The sequence below is a fragment of the Sus scrofa genome, chromosome 12 (assembly GCF_000003025.6).
Source record: "Sus scrofa isolate TJ Tabasco breed Duroc chromosome 12, Sscrofa11.1, whole genome shotgun sequence".
Taxonomy (NCBI): domain Eukaryota; kingdom Metazoa; phylum Chordata; class Mammalia; order Artiodactyla; family Suidae; genus Sus; species Sus scrofa.
Window position 1 is genome coordinate 14,473,545 of NC_010454.4, and position 18,990 is coordinate 14,492,534.

General features: G+C 39.5%; 1 protein-coding gene across 2 annotated transcripts in view; it reads left to right on the forward strand.

Annotated features, from left to right (window-relative positions):
- The window catches only part of SMURF2 (SMAD specific E3 ubiquitin protein ligase 2), a 123,447-nt gene extending 104,862 nt beyond the window's left edge, over positions 1-18,585 (forward strand). For both annotated transcript variants that reach the window (XM_021066753.1, XM_021066754.1), the window contains 7 exons: positions 1,940-2,054; positions 5,067-5,245; positions 6,198-6,335; positions 9,610-9,730; positions 12,718-12,919; positions 14,474-14,549; positions 15,195-18,585. In XM_021066753.1, coding sequence (XP_020922412.1) covers positions 1,940-2,054; positions 5,067-5,245; positions 6,198-6,335; positions 9,610-9,730; positions 12,718-12,919; positions 14,474-14,549; positions 15,195-15,294 — 931 coding nt within the window. In that variant the 3' untranslated portion in view covers positions 15,295-18,585. The remainder of the gene's footprint in view (positions 1-1,939; positions 2,055-5,066; positions 5,246-6,197; positions 6,336-9,609; positions 9,731-12,717; positions 12,920-14,473; positions 14,550-15,194) is intronic.

Here is an 18,990-nt window from a genome sequence, read left to right on the forward strand (position 1 = left end):
TGCATCATCAAGTTTTTTTTTTTCAAGGAGTGAGAATTCACTTTATATAAATGCGGCAGAAACACCATAGCTTCTGAATTGAAACATTTCAAGGACTATCATGATAAATTCCACTTCCCCTGTTCTAAATCCAACCTAAATTAATTTGGGTTTCCACCAAGCCCCATAATTCTTATTTAATTAGCATTACTTGTTTTCACCATAGACTTACTTTCCTTCTGTGACCATTTTACCTACAAATGGATAGTTTGGATTTTTAGAACTGATCATTTGTACATCATACTTGAGGCTTGATAGTTTCTGTGGAATGCTTATGATTTGCTTTTAACTAGATTTTGAATGCTTGTTGGGAAAACTTTTTAATTTTCTGCTGATGGAAACTAAATGCTGTAATTACACGTGTAGGTCAAATAAGTAGTTTAGTTGTTTGTTTATTTCTTAACCTCACTGCTCTCAGGGTTTGGGCAGACAAATGGGATGTGGCAATGAACTCTGCTTTTTCTGATCTTTGGTAGTAGAACACAAAAGTAATTGAGCTTTGCTTTTATGCATGTTTTAAAGACTTAGCAAAACAAAACAAAAATTTGGATTTTATTTTAAAAAACGCATACATAAAAAGCGTAAGACACATCAGGTGAGAAGAAAAGGACTTCACTTTTTTCTTTTTAATTTCTAGAGTTTTTAAGTATTAAATGGTAGTGAATTGATTTCAGCTCAACCAAATGATAGAACTTTGAAATGGTTTCCTTTAACATCTTGTTAATGGTGTTTCACTGCATTTCCTAGGAAAAGTTACTCTGTTTAATCCATAATATCAGAATATATTACTTAAGTACCTTTCCTAGCTGAGGAATGACGGGAATTGAGACTAGAACAATACCTCCTTAAGTATTGGACTAGTAATTTTATTTCAGTTTCACCAAGATGAATAACAAATTATCTGATTCTTTGAAAAGTCTAAGTGATTTAATAAGCTTAAGGTGATAGTACTGTTTACTGTCAGGTTGTAAAAACACTGGTATATACTTGGAACCCAGAAGTGGTAAGCAGCATACCCAGAAAACACAGGCTTGCCCTTGTGTTCCCACCTTTCAGTTTCTCACCACTTACACTTTTATCATGGTATGCTTCAGGGTTTACACAGATACTGGAAATGGATAGTGGAATTTTCTTACTAAAACAATACCAACAGTAAAATGTAACCTTGTCCAAAAGTGAGAATAAATTATTATGTTGTATCTCTAAGTCTGCCATGATAGGAACAGACCAGAATGATACAGATCACATGATTGTTTTGAAATAAAACCGTATTCTTCCCTTCAGCTTACATTTATCATGGATTACAAATCTGACTTGCAATTAAAAGTAGCAGATCACTGGACTGCAGCATCTAATGAACAGTTGGTACTTCTGGATATTATCCTTGTATTCTGTGATGTTAAAATGTCATAAGGAGTTCCTGTTGTGGCTCAGCAGGTTAAGAACCGACTAGGATGCATGAGGATGAGGGTTCAATCCTGGCCTTGCTCAGTGGGTTAAGGATTCAGGGTTGCTGCAATTTCAGGCATAGGTTGCAAATGTGGCTTGAATCTGGCGTTGGCTGTGGCTGTGGTGTAGGCTGGCAGCTGCAGCTCCAATTCAACCCCTCGCCTGGGAACCTCCATATGCCTTGGGTGCAACCCTAAAAAGACCAAAAAAAAAAAAAAAAAAGTCATAAAATTACCCCAAATTGAGTGAGAAGTGACTGCAGTATGACAAAAGAAGAGTTTTCATTTGCTTTTTGGACATGGTAGACTTTTCTAATGTGACCTTGTATAACTAGTTAGTGCTTTATTTTCTTGTATTAAAAAATTCTGTTAACATGATTAATTAATAGCATATCTTAGTAAAAGTACATTCATTAACAAAACAAATTCCTTTGACATATCTTGTTTTTTAGGGAGTGGTTATATCTCTTGTCACATGAAATGTTGAATCCTTACTACGGCCTCTTCCAGTATTCAAGAGATGATATCTATACATTGCAGATCAATCCTGATTCTGCAGTTAATCCGGTATGATTGTGGTTATGATGATATGGATTACCTTGTGAACTACAGTGTTTTTCATCTTTAAGTGTCAGTGAAGTTTATGAAATAGGTTTACTGTCCTGTCCAAGTCACGTCCTTGGACTAGGCAAGTCCACTGTAAGAAATTTTCTCAAGTAAAAATTTTCTGATGTGCAGTAGTTTGGGCACAGGGGTGTTTACTACATCACTGTTTATAGTAGCCCTTAATTGGAGGTAATATTGTTGTCCATAAATGGAGATTGATTAAATTACAGCATGAAGCAGAATATGATAGTAATAGTTAAGAGCATCAAATCTGGAATTAGAAAGACATGAGATCATATCCTGGCCCCATTGCTAACTCGCTTTGTGACCGTAGGCAGATTCACCTGATTGAAGTCTCAGTTTTATTATTGCTAATAATTACATGGTTCGTACCTAGGAGAAGGTTGCGACAGTTAAATGAGACCCTGCACATTAAGTATTTCGCACATCAGCAACCCTATTACATATTATAAAGCATTCAACAAGAGTTAGCAGCTGTTATTAATTTGTTGTTTTCATATTATTTTTATTACCTTCTCATACAAGTACATGTTATACAGCCACTGAAGTGATGTTGTGGGATAATAGTTAATGACATATAAAGATGGTATTTGTAATATATTAAGTGAAAAGAAGATTATAAAATAGTATGATGCAGTTTTGGTAAACACGTATATGTGTAAACATTGAAAGGTTCTACACTACATATTGATGGAGCTTATCTCTGAGTGTTGGTCTCTGGGTTTTTTTAAATTTTTTATTTTATATTGGAGTATAGTTGGTTTACAATGTTGTATTTTATTTTATTATTTATTTATTTTTTTTGTCTTTTTGCCTTTTTCTTGGGCCACTTCCTATGGCATATGGTGATTCCCAGGCTGGGGGTGGAATTGGAGCTGTAGCCACCGGCCTACTCCAGAGCCACAGCAATGCTGGATCCAAGCCGTGTCTGCGACCCACACCACAGCTCATGACAACGCTGCATCCTTAACCCACTGAGCAAGGGCAGGGATCGAACCCGCAACCTCATAGTTCCCAGTCGGATTCGTTAACCGCTGCGCCACGACGGGAACTCCTACAATGTTGTATTTTAGATGTACAGCAAAGTGATTCAGTTATACACATATATAGATATATATATATATACGTAGACTGGTTTTTAGGTTTTTGTTTTGTTTTTTTTGTTTTTTTGCTTGTCTGTTTTCTAAATATTTGTAGTGAACAGTATTGCTCTTTAAAAAGAGAAAGTTTTTTTTAAGATTAAAAAAAAGTGAGGCTTAAAGATAGAGGGTAGGGAGTTCCCATTGTGGCTCAGCAGTAACAAACCAGACTAGGATTCATGAGGATGTGGGTTCAACTCCTGGCCTCACTTGGTGGGTTAAGGATCTGGCGTTGCCTTGAGCTGTGGTGTAGGTTGTAAACGTCGCTCAGAACCCGCATTGCTTTGGCTGTGGTGTAGGCTGGCACGTGCAGTTCTGATTTGACCCCTAGCCTGGGAATTTCCATATACTGCAGATGAGGCCCTAAAAAAAAAAAAAAGAAAAGGTAGAGAAGTAAAAGAGTTTAAAATACATATATCCAGGAGTTCCCGTCGTGGTGCACTGGTTAATGAATCCAACTAGGAACCATGAGGTTGCGGGTTCGATCCCTGCCCTTGCTTAGTGGGTTAACGATCTGGCGTTGCCGTGAGCTGTGGCGTAGGTTGCAGACGCGGCTCGGATCCAGCGTGTGTGGCTCGAGTGTAGACCTGCGGCTGCAGCTCCAATTCAACCCCTAGCCTGGGAACCTCCATATGCCGCAGGAGCAGCCCTAGAAAAGGCAAAAAGACAAAAAATAAAATAAAATACATATATCCAATTAATAATACATGATGAAAAACCAAATCTATTCAAACATAATAGGCATGTTAGATTCATTGCAGGGTATTCTTTATAAAGGGAAGATATTTAGATAAAAGTTCTGCTTGGGGACCCCATTACTGTCAACGTAGTAATAATAGCTCATGTTTGTTGAGCATTTACTGTATGCCAGGTCCAGTGCCTTGAGCTTCATCATCTCATTTTACTCATCAGAGACTTTTTAGATACCATGATTACCCTCATTTTTCCAGATAAGGAAAATTAGTCCTACAAGGGGGTAACTTGCCCACATATGTATAGTTAGGAACTGGCAGAATCAGAACTCCAAGTTAGGTGTGAAATCTGTGTTCTTAAATCTGTGATGTTTTGGGAGTTCCCGTCGTGGTGCAGTGGTTAACGAATCCAACTAGGAACCATGAGGCTGTAGGTTCAATCCCCGGTCTCACTCCATGGGATAAGGACCTGGCATTGGCGTGAGCTGTGGTGTAGGTCGCAGACATGGCTTGGATCCTGTGTTGCTGTGGCTGTGGTGTAGGCCAGCAGCTGTAGCTTCAAGTTGACCCCTAGCCTGGGAACCTCCATATGCACGGGTGCAGCCCTAAAAAGCTAAATAAATACATAAAATTTTAAAATAAAATTTAAAAAAACATTAAAAAAAAATCTGTGATGTTTTGAAGTTCAGTTTCTGATTCGGTCAAGGGAAGAGGAAGGTATGGGATTGAAAGCTTTTTTCCCCATGACAGAGCCAGGATTGTAAAGGACTCAGGAGATGTGAGGAAGGGAAGAGAATAGGATCTGCAGGTGATTTAATGAAATGCAAAGGGCAGTAGTTTGAACCTTAATTTCTAAAGAAAAACTCTACAAAGTGATGCCCTGTGAGAGAGGCCTTGACACTGCTATAGTATTTTATAGCAATGGGTGGAGTATCTTATGCATGCCCTGTAGAAACTCTCCCTAATGATTGTTGGTTTTGATATTTAAATAGTTGTAAATAAGAGTCTAAGTTGATACTTCTTATTTTTCAAATTGCTGTTGCTTAAATACTTAATTTTTATTAAAATTCCCTTGATAGTGTTTACTTGAATATTTATATATAAATTCTTTTCAATTTCAGGAACATTTATCATATTTCCACTTTGTTGGACGAATAATGGGAATGGCTGTGTTTCATGGACATTATATTGATGGTGGTTTCACGTTGCCTTTTTATAAACAGTTGCTTGGAAAGTCCATTACTTTGGATGACATGGAGTTAGTTGATCCAGATCTTCATAACAGTTTAGTGTGGATACTGTATGTATTGAGTCTTGTGTTCATTGTAGTTAGAATATGAGCTTTTAAAAAACATACATGTTTCCTGGCTGGCTCAGGGTTAAGGGTTAAGGATCCAGCATTGTCCTACTGTGGCTCAGGTTGCCCTGTGATGTGGGTTTGATCCCTGGCCCAGCATGCTGAGGGCATGGCCAAAAAAAAAAAAAAAAAAAAGATACACATTTCAAAATGGATATGCTTTTTTTAAATTTAAAAAATGATGCACAGAAAATGTTAAGGGTGATTATCTGAGTGATAGGACCACGTAAGACTTTGACTCTTTGTGCTGCTTTTATGTATATTTCAAATTCCTAAAAGTTAGCAAGTGTTACTACTATAAAAGGGAAAAATCTAGTATATTCTGTTTTTAAAAGAACTTACATATAACAATTTCCTCAACATGATGCAAGTTCTGTTTCCATTTTGCGTGTGTTAGAATAACAAATTTCTGCTGAAGTGGTGATTGTTGAAACCATACTTTAAAAAGGATGTTTGTAAGAATCGGTTCTGTTTTTTGGGAGATCTTTTGTTTATGAAGCTATATTGGCCATACTTATTTTTACCGAGTACACAAGTAGCTTTCTCAGTGGGGTTACTCAGGCATTTGGTCACTCGGGTTACGTAGATTCAGGCAGAGCTTCTTACCTGAAAGCCAAACATAGCTGAGGTTTCCCCGTGTAAAGCCCAGCTTTCCAGGGCTTTCTCTTTGCTCTGGAAGTAAAACGTTCCCTGTGTTTATGAAGTTAAAGCTCTTTTGACTTTTCTGCCTAAGAACTAGGCGATACGGTGGCGTATTAACTAGTAAAAGGAATCTGACCCTATATTTGTCATGTCATAAAACTACCTTATTTTTTTGTCTCACCAATTAATACATCTGTAAACTCTATATTTTAGATTTTCCAAGGAAGTGTCTTTCTTTTTTTTTCCTTTCTAGTGAGAATGATATTACAGGTGTATTGGACCATACCTTCTGTGTGGAACATAATGCCTATGGTGAAATTATTCAGCATGAACTTAAGCCAAATGGCAAGAGTATCCCTGTCACTGAAGAAAATAAAAAAGAATATGTCAGGTAAACACTTTTATGTTCTTAAGCCAGAGGACTGTTTTAATGTTCTAGAATGGCAATACAGAAAAACATTTATGTATTTAGGCAGTGTTATAAAATAGAATGCTGCAGAATTTAGTGGCATAGAAATAACCACCATGTATTTATTTCCCACAATCCCGTGGGTCCGTAGTTTGGGTGGAGGACATAGCGATAGCACGCTGCTCCTCCACGGGATGTCTGTCACCTGGGGCCACGATGGTAAGAATGCCTCTCCCCTCACATAACTGATGCCTCACCTGGACGGCTGGGGGCTGGACAGGATGGACCCTTCGTCACCATCTGCGGCTTCCTTCTCACCGTTGGCTGGCTTCCTTGGTTATCCCCGGGTGCTGTCAGAGGCCTCTCACGCTCTCCTGGCCTCTTTCTCTGGAAACATAGCCAGACTTCTGATGGGGTGGCTGGTTTCTCAGAGAACAAAAGCAGAAGTTGTCAGATCTTTTTAAGGCCCAAGCCTGGAACTCCGCTGTATTCTCTTGGTTAAAGGCAGTCACAGGCCAGCCCAGGTTTGGTGTGGAGGAGGGACTGCCCAGAGGCACGAATACCAAAGACTCATTACTAGCACTTGGCCTATTTATACATAAGCATATTGTGAGTTTACATAAGAAATATATGTTTATATGTATTTCTTAAAAAGGCCAGAAAATGTTCTTGGTTTTACAAAATCACCTGTTGATGGGAGAGTTTAGAAGTGTTTAGTTAGATCATTTGGTTCATGGTATCTAAAGTTCTTCTAAATATTAAACTATGATGATCAGCTTTAAGAGGTAGAACTTGCCGTATGTACCAGAAACATGCATGTTATACTTTTTTGTACAGAATATGTCCCCAAGTCTTATTGGCTAAAATTTTCTAGTTTACATATGAGGCCCGTCAGTCTCATGGACTGTGACTAATTGGTACAGCTTTTTGGGAAAACAATTTGATACCACTTAGCAAAATGAAAACACATATGCCTTTTAACTAACAGCACCATTTTTAGGAATCTGTTCTTTGGAAACACATAAGTTGTTATTATTATTATTAGTCTTTTTGCCTTTTCTAGGGCTGCGCCCACAGCATATGGAGGTTCCCAGGCTAGGGGTCTAATCAGAGCTAGAGCCGTCCGCCTACACCACAGCCACAGCAACGCAGGATCGAGCCACATCTGCGACCTACACCACAGCTCACGGCAACGCCAGATCCTTAACCCACTGAGCTAGGCCAGGGACTAAACATCTAGAAGAATCTCAGGTTCCTAGTCGGATTCGTTAACCACTGTGCCACAACGGGAACGCCCCTGGAAACACATAAGTAATTAAAGAAACATGAATAAGGATGTTTAATATTACTTGTGAAAAATTGAAAACTGCTAAAATGTTTTTGGAGGAGAATGATTAAATGCATACATTAAACAGAATATTGTGTGGATATGAAAAGAAAGATTCTGCCTAAGCTGTCATTTAAAAAGCAGGTCTTAGAAGGAACAAAGTCTGCATTGTTTTGTACTCACACAGAAGGTGTTTGGAATGCTGTGTACCAACTAAAATGTTTGCCTAGGGTGAGGGGGCGAGGGTGGTGGGCCTGGAGTAGAGGGAAAAGAAAGTGAAAGAATGGGCTTTCAAAAGGTTTTACTCTGTCTCCACCTTTGTTTTTGTATAATTTTTCTTTTTTTTTTCATTTCTCATTTTTATTTTTTATTTTTACAGCTGCACCTACAGCAAATGGAAATTCCGATTCATGCCAGGGGTTGAATTGGAGCTGCAGCTAAGGCCTATGCCACAGCCATAGCAACTCCAGATCCTAGCCACATCTGCAACCTATGCTGCAGCTTGTGGCAGTGCTGGATCCTTAACCCACTGAGCAAGACCAGGGTACGAACCTCATCCTCAGAGAGACAGTGTCAGGTGCTTAACCCCCTGAGCTACAGCGGGAGTTCCTCTAGTTTTTAAAAAAGAATGAACGGGAATTTCCTGAAATTTGGTAATGTGTCATTTCCAAGATCTTGGACGGACTGCTCACTTCCAAGATCCCACTTTCCAGGATTCAGTCATATTTATAGCACACAGTAATTATCCTTTACCAAATAGTTTTGAAATTTAAAAAGTTACAAAGAAAAACTTTTTATAGATGTGCAGTTTTTCTGTCCCCTTAAACAATATAAAAATGAGGTTCTGGAGTTCCCGTCGTGGCGCAGTGGTTAACGAACCCGACTAGGAACCATGAGGTTGCGGTTCGATCCTTGCCCTTGCTCAGTGGGTTAACGATCCGGCGTTGCCGTGAGCTGTGGTGTAGGTTGCAGACGCGGCTCGGATCCCGCGTTGCTGTGGCTCTGGCGTAGGCGGTGGCTACAGCTCCGATTAGACCCCTAACCTGGGAACCTCCATATGCCATGAGAGCGGCCTAAGAAATGGCAAAAAGACCAAAAAAAAAAAAAAAAAAAGGTTCTCCAAAGGATGTAATATTAAGTAACTTCTTAAAGTAGAGAACTATTTCTCCAAGTTTAGAAAAGGAAATAGTGACAAACTGGGAATGTGAATAGTTCTGAGATTTGTGGGATAGAGAGGTTTTCCTGGGAAGATAGATTTTTGAAAAAAGCAATTCACTTAAAAATTGTAAATCCAAATCAAAAGCGTTAGTAGAGCTATACGTGAGATATATGTTAGTATTCTTTTTGTTGCTAAAATTACGTCTTCTAGGGCCTTTAAAGCCTATAGGAAAAAACGAGTTTTAGTCAAAAAGTGCTTGATATTGGCTTTTAGTGTTTCTCCTCATTTTGGATACAAGGATTGTCTTTACCTCCTCTTCCCCCATATACCACCCACAAAATGTGAAAATACCCAGCACTCTCCGATTATATTTTGAAACCAGAAAAATAGTCCTTTTTGCTTGAATGGGCTCTTTTTCTCTGGCCATTGGCATGAAGTTGAGAAAGAAATTTCATTCAGATTTTAACTTCAGGCCCATCTACACTTTGGCCAACTTCCAGTTTAACAGGAGTTTTTCTGATGTGAAGAGTAGCTGTATTGATGCTGCTTTTGTTAGGGGAAGGTTACCACTTTTTAATTGAAGGTGAACTGCCTCACAGCTCGGGCTCGGGATCCATCTATCCTCAGTAACCTGAGATTCTTCTAGATGTTAGACTAAGTTCTTAATGCTTGATTTTTGTGAAGTGCAATTTGCCACAGTGCTAGAGATTGATAATAATTACCCATCTGAATATATTTGATCATATGAAATCCCTGCCCAATGTTTCCAGGCTCTATGTGAACTGGAGATTTTTACGAGGCATTGAGGCGCAGTTCCTGGCTCTGCAGAAAGGATTTAATGAAGTAATTCCACAGCATCTGCTGAAGACATTTGATGAGAAGGAGTTAGAGGTCAGTGTATTAATATCATGGCATCATTTAGTGTAACAAAGGAAGGTCGGGACTTTGGTATTACTTACTTTTAGAGGAAAGTTGTCTTTCTGGTGCTTTTGAAGTTTTGTGATGCAATTCTGTGAGAATTCTAATTCACAGGAAAAGTCTTTCCTCCTTTGGAAAAGCCTTTTATGTTTGGAATTTCTATACTAAGCAATCTCTCTTATGTTGTGACTACTCTTAATTTATTTTTCCATATTACTCGTTCTTATGTTCAGTAGATTTTGTGTCTTATGTGTACATTCTTCCAGTGTTGGTTTTTATTCCCTAATTGGTGATTGATTTAGTGAAATAAAACTTTATTACTTGGTGTCCACCATACTGAAATTTATTTGGAATAAAAGCCTAAGTTCAATTGGATTTACATTAAGCTTTGCAAGAAAGCACTCGATAGACAAAAACGGAGAGAGAATAATTAAAACACTTAGGATAAACCCTATCGAAACATCTTTAGTCTCCTTGGAAACATTCATTACTAATAATAGCTATAATAAACATTTAACTGATTTTGTTTTAAAGCTAGCCTGTAAAGCACCTTAGGTCTGGTTTTATAATTAAGACCTTGAACAAATACATCTCAATTTCTGCTGAACGCCTTGAAGAAGCAATGAGGTTTTATTCTACCTGAGGCCTCAAATTTAATTAGTGATTAGGAATAGCATAAATATTTGAAGTCTACAGATAATTTAAAACATGATTTTATTCATTAACTTCAGTGTCCTTGCTAACTCAGTCTGTTAACAGACCTGTTAGCAAACAAGTCTAAAAAGACTGGTTTGACTCACTACCATCCCCATTCCTCTTGAGATTAAACTATTCTTTAGCGAAATGGGCAGAGGGAAGTAGTTAGGAGGAGGAAGAAAACAGCAGGAGTGGCAATAAAGTTGAAATATGATGCATTTTCATCTGTTCATATAATGGTAAATAAGGAATTTGATCTTAAAATTCCACTCCTCTGAAGAAAAGAATTCAGGGAGGCATCTTTTGGGTTACAAGTACTTCTGTAATCCTCTTTGGTTAACCACTTACCTGTTAGTTTGGTTATGATTGAGTACTTGTTTCAGAACCCTATAGAAGCTTCATTGGAGATTTTATTCAGTTGAGTTAGGGTAATTTTTATATAATTTCTACTGCTGATGAAATTAAATTTTTAATCACTATATATATATTTAATTTAGTGTTATACTGGGTTAATAGAATTATATAGGATGAGCAGGTTACGTTATGTTTTATACCACACACTATTACAATTCAGTGTTATAAACATGTTAGTAAGATGAGTAGTCTTGCACCCTCCGGAGGTGTGAGTGTTAATAGTATCAGAGTGATTTTTTTGTTATAGTTCATCTATACTGACCCTGTGTTGGGTTGCCAGCCGGAGCTCTCTTTCAGTGTATTCATGTATTTTGTACTTTGATACAACTTTTTTGGGAGGGCTGCACCTGTGGTGTATGGAAGTTCCTGGGCCAGGGATCAGACTTGCACCACAGCAGTGACAATGCCTGATCTTTAACCACTAGGCCTCCAGGGAACTCCCTGATAAAACCTAAGTAGATTGTGTTACTTATTCAACACAATTTCTTGAATTCCTGTGCAGTCTTTTTTTTTTTTTTTTTTTTGCTTTTGAGGGCCACACCCGTGGCATATGGAGGTTCCCAGGCTAGGGGTCGAATTGGAGTTATAGCTGCTGGCCTGCACCACAGCCATAGCAATGCAGGATCTGAACCTGTAACCTACACCATGCAACACCAGATGCCTGAGGGAGGCCAGGGATTAAATCCGCAACTGCATAGTTCCTAGTCAGATTCATTTCCACTGTGCCACAGTGGGAACTCCCCTGTGCACTCTTGGTTGCATTCACAGGATGTGGTAAAACAGATGTTACTGCCATATCATAGCAGAGGAAACTGCTGGCCAAGGGAGGTAAACTGAATTGCCCAGAATCCCAAAGGTCATAAGTGTTGAAAACCAGAATAACAGATCCAGGTCTTAAGAGAGGCACATAAATTGTATTTACTCTTCGAGTCTAGTTTCTGTGCATTAAAATTTTTTTTTTAATTACAGAACTTTTCATCTTGTCATGTCCATCACAGTGGTGGTTCTCAGATCTTGGGTAGGGAACCTGCAGTGAGTAGGTACCTGAGGAGCTTTTATGAATACAGATCCTTAGTATCACCCCAGATTCAGAGAATTAAAATCTCTGACCAGAGCACCTAGTGTGTATTTTAATTTATTTGTTTACTTTGTGTCTTTTTGACATTTCTGGGGCCGCTCCCGTGGCATATGGAGGTTCCCAGGCTAGGGGTCGAATCGGACCTGTAGCCACTGGCCTACACCAGAGCCACAGCAACACCAGATCCAAGCCACGTCTGCGACCTATACCACAGCTCACGTCAACGCTGGATCCTTAACCCACTGAGCAAGGCCAGGGATCAAACCCACAGCCTCATGATTCCTAGTCAGATTTGTTAACCACTGAGTCACAACGAGAACTCCATAGTGTGTATATTTTTAAATTTTTTCCACATGATTCTGATGTGTACCCTTGATTAAGAACACCATATGAGGAGTTCCCATTGTGGCGCAGTGGTTAAGGAATCTGACTAGGAACCATGAGGTTGTGGGTTCGGTCCCTGGCCTTGCTCAGTGGGTTAACGACCCGGCGTTGCCATGAGCTGTGGTGTAGGTTGCAGACGCGGCTTGGATCCCGCACTGCTGTGGCTCTGGTGTAGGCCGGTGGCTACAGCTCCGATTCGACCCCTAGCCTGGGAACCTCCATATGCCGTGGGAGCGGCACAAAGAAATAGCAAAAAGACAAAAAAAAAAAAAAAAAAAAAAAGAACACCATATGAAAGCCAACACTGCAAATCTGAAGTTCTATTCTGAGGAATTTTTGGCTAAACTTGGGTTTCCATTGACTCATTATTTGTGCAATATTTTAACAGCTCATTATTTGTGGACTTGGAAAGATAGATGTGAATGACTGGAAGGTAAACACTCGATTAAAACACTGTACACCAGACAGCAATGTTGTCAAGTGGTTCTGGAAGGCTGTGGAGTTTTTTGATGAAGAACGACGAGCACGGTTACTTCAGTTTGTGACAGGCTCATCCCGGGTGCCTCTGCAGGGCTTCAAAGCTCTGCAAGGTAAGAAAGCCAGAGGGGCAGATGGCGTGGCGTCTCCTAATCGGGGCAAGGGGTCAGTACTTGGTGTACATAGATGGTGTACAAACATGTGCTTACAAACAGGTTTTCTTTGCACTCTTGTTCCTCTCTGTGACTCTCACGTCTTGATACCTTTTTCTCCTTCCTCTCCTTTGCGCCCCTCCCAAGAGCCTTTTCTGCTGGGGTGTTCTGTGACTGTAGTGAGTGCGCATGTCAGAGACCGTATGTGGTGATGCTCTGCCTTTCCCTTTCGGGTCACCTTGCTTTTAAGTTCGGTTGCTCATTCCCATGGGCGAAGTCTGTCTGCTTCCGCGTCCACATCTCAACCTGGCAAACGTTTACCCACTTGGGATGCCTCTTCCCTCTGTGTTTTCATTTTTTTTAATAGAGGCAGCATGAGTCGTGCAAGGCATTTGTTTGGTCAGAACGCTTTACTTAATGCATGGCATCAGACCATCTTATGGGCACATACCATTTTTAAGAATTGTGTTCCATGGAATAGCTGTTTAATTTTGGGATAAACTGGTGATATGGCTAATGATTATGGTACTTCACTGGGTGGTGGTTGCTTCCTTTACCTCTGAAGCTCTTCATTTTCAAAGCTGCTGCTGGTGATGACTGAGGGTATAGGCAGCCAGACTGGTACATAATTCAACAGTGTTGCCCATAGTCCATGGAGAAAGCATACTCTGGTCATGCTTGCATTCCCTGTTTGGACAACTCATCATTATCAGACTACCCAGATGCATAAAGTGAAATTGATTGCTGCATACATTTGTATGGGGTGTCACATGTTAACTGAAATTTATTCCGTGGAGTCTTGCAGTTCCCTGGTGGCTCGGTGGGCTAAGGATCCATCGTTGCCACTACTGTAGCGTGGGTTTGATCCCTGACCCCGAGAACTTCCACATGCTGTGGGCACAGCACCCCTCCACCCCCAAAAAGAGAAAGAAAGAAATGTGTTCTATAGTTTGCAATCTGTTGCTGTCAGTGAATTTTGAGTTATGAAGCACAAATTTGCATTAGGTTGTCATCTTTTTTTTTTTTTGGTCTTTTTAGGGCTGCACCACAGCATATGGAGGTTCCCAGGCTAGGGATCGAATCAGAGCCATAGCTGCCGGCCTACACCACAGCTCACGGCAATGCCGGATCCTTAACCAACTGAGCGAGGCCAGGGATCGAACCTGTGTCCTCATGGATACGAAGTCAGATTTGTTTCCACTGAGCCATGATGGGAACTCTGGTTGTCATCTTTTTTAATATGGGTATGTGTATTGGATCTTGAATTTGCCCATTTACTTCTCTTGGCATACTTTGGGGACATTGACTTTCTGTAGAAGATAGGAGTTGGGAAAGGATTTCAGTCTTGAACATTAAAACCTGAATTCTTTTCCTACTGCCCTTTGGCAGCTTGTATGGAATCACCAGTTCTCTCCTCTTCTAGACCCTGTGGTTTATGTACCAGTTTTATTCTGAGATTTCGGAGACTGATACATGCACATGCAGTGATTTGACCCAGGTTGACTTCCTTTGCAGGCGCTGCGGGCCCACGACTCTTTACAATACACCAGATTGATGCCTGCACTAACAACCTGCCCAAAGCCCACACATGGTGAGTTATTTCTGTAGCTTTTTTCCCTCAGTCCCTGTATGGAGGTGTCAGTTTCAAACAGATTTGACATTTTATTGTTCTTCTTACTAAGTGAACCATTAAAAGGAATGATAAGTAACTCTTATAAGTGATTAAGATTATCCAGAAATTGGTAGGAAAACCTGAAAGCAGTAATCTCTACTTGAGAGAAATATAACCTTTTTCTTCCAGTTTTCTTTCTTTCTTTTTTTTTTTTTTTTTTTTTTTTTTGTTGTTTTGCCTTTTCTAGGGTGGCTCCCGCGGCATATGGAGATTCCCAGGCTAGGGGTCCAGTCGGAGCTGTAGCCACCAGCCTACGCCAGAGCCACAGCAACGCGAGATCCGAGCCACCGAGCCGCATCTGCAACCTACACCACAGCTCAGGGCAATGCCAGGTCCTTAACCTGCTGAGCAAGGCCAGGGATCGAACCCGCAACCTCATGGTTCCTAGTTGGATTCGCTAACCACTGCGCCACGACGGGAACTCCTCTTCCAGTTTTCTATGTGACACAAAGAATAATGTAGCTGTATTAGTGTAAACTAAGAAGTATATGTTTGCTATACACTTGCTCGGCTAGTTTGCCGATTTTGAATGAGCTGTGTAAAATCTGATTTGCTTATTTACAGCTTCAATCGAATAGACATTCCGCCCTATGAAAGCTATGAAAAGTTGTATGAAAAGCTGCTAACAGCCATTGAAGAAACATGTGGATTTGCTGTGGAATGACAACTCCAAGGATTGACCCAGGACTCTATTTATACCCCTGACCCACAGCCTCCTTGCAGCAGACTTTCAAGGAATGCTGAAATACAGGAAAATGCCCCCCCCCCTTTAAAAAAATTGTAGGACACTGTGAGGGGAAAGGACAATTTTGAAATTCCTTTTCAAGGAAAAAAAAAAAAAAAGAGGTCTTTATGCTTTGCCATGAGGCCACATTCAGCTGCTATTTAAAATTAATATCTTGAACCTAAAGAATGCTGACTTTTCCTACATTTCCAGAGTTAGGCAGTATTCTACACTTAAAGACTACTACTATTTTTATAAAAGCTAATCTATTCAAATCGCTTCACAGATTTCAAGTCTGTCAAACATCAAGACAACTTCAGCAGTCGGTACAAGTCACATTTCATTTTGATTGAGTACATGATTTTGAACAGCTCCTGTACTTGTTCTTTGTAAAAAATAAAACGAAATAAAATTATTTTGAATTATTCTACCTTTGTAAACAATTGGCTATAAAAGAATCATTATCTTTAAAAATTAAACCATTTACATGTTTTAATTACATTTTTCTATAGCAAAGCATTATATTTTAAAAGCATTATATGTTTCAACCTAGCCTAAGTGAGTCTTTTTTATATTTTTCAAGCATGAATGTCCTGGAATACAGCTATATAATTTTGTTTGTCAAATTTCTAATGCAACCATTTAGTCTAAACTTAGTAGCTTATTTGCTACAATAAGATGTATTCAGGGACTCCCTGTTTTTAAGAGACTTTAAAAAAAATCTTAATTTTTTTATCTTCAATCAATATTGTCAGGTATTTTGGATTTGCTTTTCATCTTGAAATACTGCATTTTTATAGTTACTCAGATCACGTGGATGGGATGGGATTTTCATTCTTTCGCTGGGTCGGTTTATCTTTAATATGTATACTGTTTCTGTAAACCAAAGTCTCCTATGACAAATGCACCTAATTTATATTACATTTTAATTATGGTGTAAGTTTCTATCAAGTAAACCATCCTGAATCTCTTTTTAGCTGCTCATATTTTAATCAGCTAAAATTACGAAAAAGGAAAACTTTTGCTCAAAAGATTATTTAGCAAGCTTAGAAAACCCTGCTTTTACCTAACAAACTGCAGTGGAGATGGTGGGGCAGGGGATGTGATTACTAAAAAGAGAAGTGATTCTAACTTTATTGTGTACATTACTTTGAGTCCGAAGAGTAATTTTTGGAGGTTAGGGAATCCCAGTTCCCTTGGTGTTGAAGATTGGCATTGGATTTTTAAAATATCCACATTGAGCTTGCAAGGTGTGTGGCATGTTGCGTGGTCCAGAAGGCAACCAGACTTCTGAAGTGAGAGGTTAGAAGAACCTGAAATCATGGGTGGATTTTTAAATTCAGCTATCAGAAATCTGTACTGTTATTTTTTTTTTTACATTGATGTGAAATCAGGAATAGCAAATTTCAGTGAGAGAGCTTTAAATTTTACAGCTTAATTATCAAGTGAATAAGCCCTTTGTGTTCTTGCATTTGATGGATTGGTTTTCAGTCTGTGTTGTGGGGGCCAAGGGGTTGCTCCAAGGTGCCTCAGGAGTGATGGTTAAGAGAGAAGGGACAGAGAGAGAGGGAGCGGAAAGGCCCAGCTGGTATTTGAGCAGGGCCTCTAACTCCCCACCCCCCTTGACCCAGAGCAGCTCTGATTTTTCTCTTTGATAAATATTGGAATTCCATGTAAGGTTTCATAAAGGGGGTGGGGGGGAATAAAAGAGGTGGAAAATTTGCTGCTTAAAAAAAGGTCGAGAACTGCTTGTGTCGTTTCTAAGTATTTAAATTTGTTTCTTCAGCCAAATTTGACAGCTACACGCAAGCTGGTTATAGTCAAAACTGTGTAGTGGCGATCGACGTGCTTATGCTGACCTTTTTCTTCCCGTTTTGTTTTCCTCCTGCGTTCTTAGTAATACCGAAGAACCTCTTGAAATACACAGACAAGGTTTTTATACTTGGATATGGTTCTCAGCCTTCACAGGAGTACCTGTAGTACCATCCCTCTTTTATATTAATTAAAGCACTAGCGCAGTGTAATTGTGCCTCTTGTAATCTATCAGTAAAAGTAAGTACATGATGAACTTTGGAGGAATCGTAGCTGATGGATGCAGGAATAGTGAAACGCTCCTCCTCATAACGCGCTACATAGAGCAGGCAGATACCATCGCTTTTTGAGTGCCTTTTTAACTTCATAATAATGACTTCATAGAGCTTTAAAAGAAAATACCCTCCTTTGCCGTCTATGGTATCGCCAACATAATTTATAAAAACATGATTTAGATTTCATTTTCAAAATTACTGATTACTTCCACATAGGTGCTAAGCAAACAACCCCCGCCACCCCAGCCCCCCTCCCCCGATGTATCATTCAAACTTGGACTTGCACCTCATGTTTAATGTGAATATTTATTTCCACATGTCCCTCTTAGCTGGGTTTTTTCTAATCCTTCCTCTAGTTGTGTTATTTCAGATATGTGATGTCACTTTTCCATACATTGCCTTCACATCATGAATGCTTAATTGTGAACAGTGGTTACTTTGTAGAGCTCATATGCAGTTACAGAGGTGAGTTTTGTTTCAGAGGGTCTTATTTCTTGGTGTAAAGATTTTTTAAATAGTGCTGTGTATAGTGTACATTTTGTTTTGCACATAGTTTGTTGCCCTGAACGGGTTTTATTTTTACCAAGTCTTTTATTTTTCTCTTGTAATTACAGTCCAGAGCACAAGTTTCCTTTCTTTTAAATACAATGTAATTTGCTTTATCTTACAACACTAAGTCTGCTTGAACTTCCGGGGCATTGAGCTGATTGCATTGATGGGAGTTAGGGATTGTTCCAGATGCCCTTACAGTTTGATAGAGCAGCTCCTTCTGCTTGTCTTTAAGCTGCAGCACACAGTCAGTGGGTGCCATTTGTGGTATTTAATGTACTTATGTTAGGGTGATGATTGTACCAAATGCTGAGTTGTTTTGTTTCTAGATGTAATTAGTTCACTTAATGTAATATTCTTCCTTCTCTCAAACTGACTTTAAAAGCAAAGTTTTATCATTTTCATTGTATTTGTATTTATTACAGAGTGTTTTAGCTTTGATATTCTTTGTATTTTCACTCAGTTGTTACATGAGCTTTATCAATAACATCTGTATAAATGGTTTTTAAAAATTAACTATGTATGTGCCCATGCCGAAGTTGAGCAATAAAATGAATGCTGTTTGCACTGTCACAGCATCAAAGTTTTTAAAGAACGTTGAGTTTATAATGAATTGTTTTGGAAAAATTCGGTTGGCTCTTTGAAGAGTGACAGCATACAAGCCATAAAATGAGAAGTTTCAGAAGATTCTCAGGCCTTCCTTAATGATGCCTTTTTCTCATGCTTGCAGAGACTTGGAGGGCTCGGGACCCCCTCTCTGTCCCCAGGGAGAGGAGAGAAGCTGCTTGTTTTCTCCTGCCATGGCACACATCGTTAGCTTGAGGGTGGCTTCTGGTGGGTAATGTGGCCTCTGACGGTCCAGGCTCTAGAGGGCAGAGCTGTGACAGGGGCCTCATTTGCTGCCTTGACATTGAGCAGTAAAACCCTCAAGATGAGAGCAGAAATCAGTTACATTTTTCCAAGAAGCCGTGACTGAGTCATAATTATAATTCCCAACTCT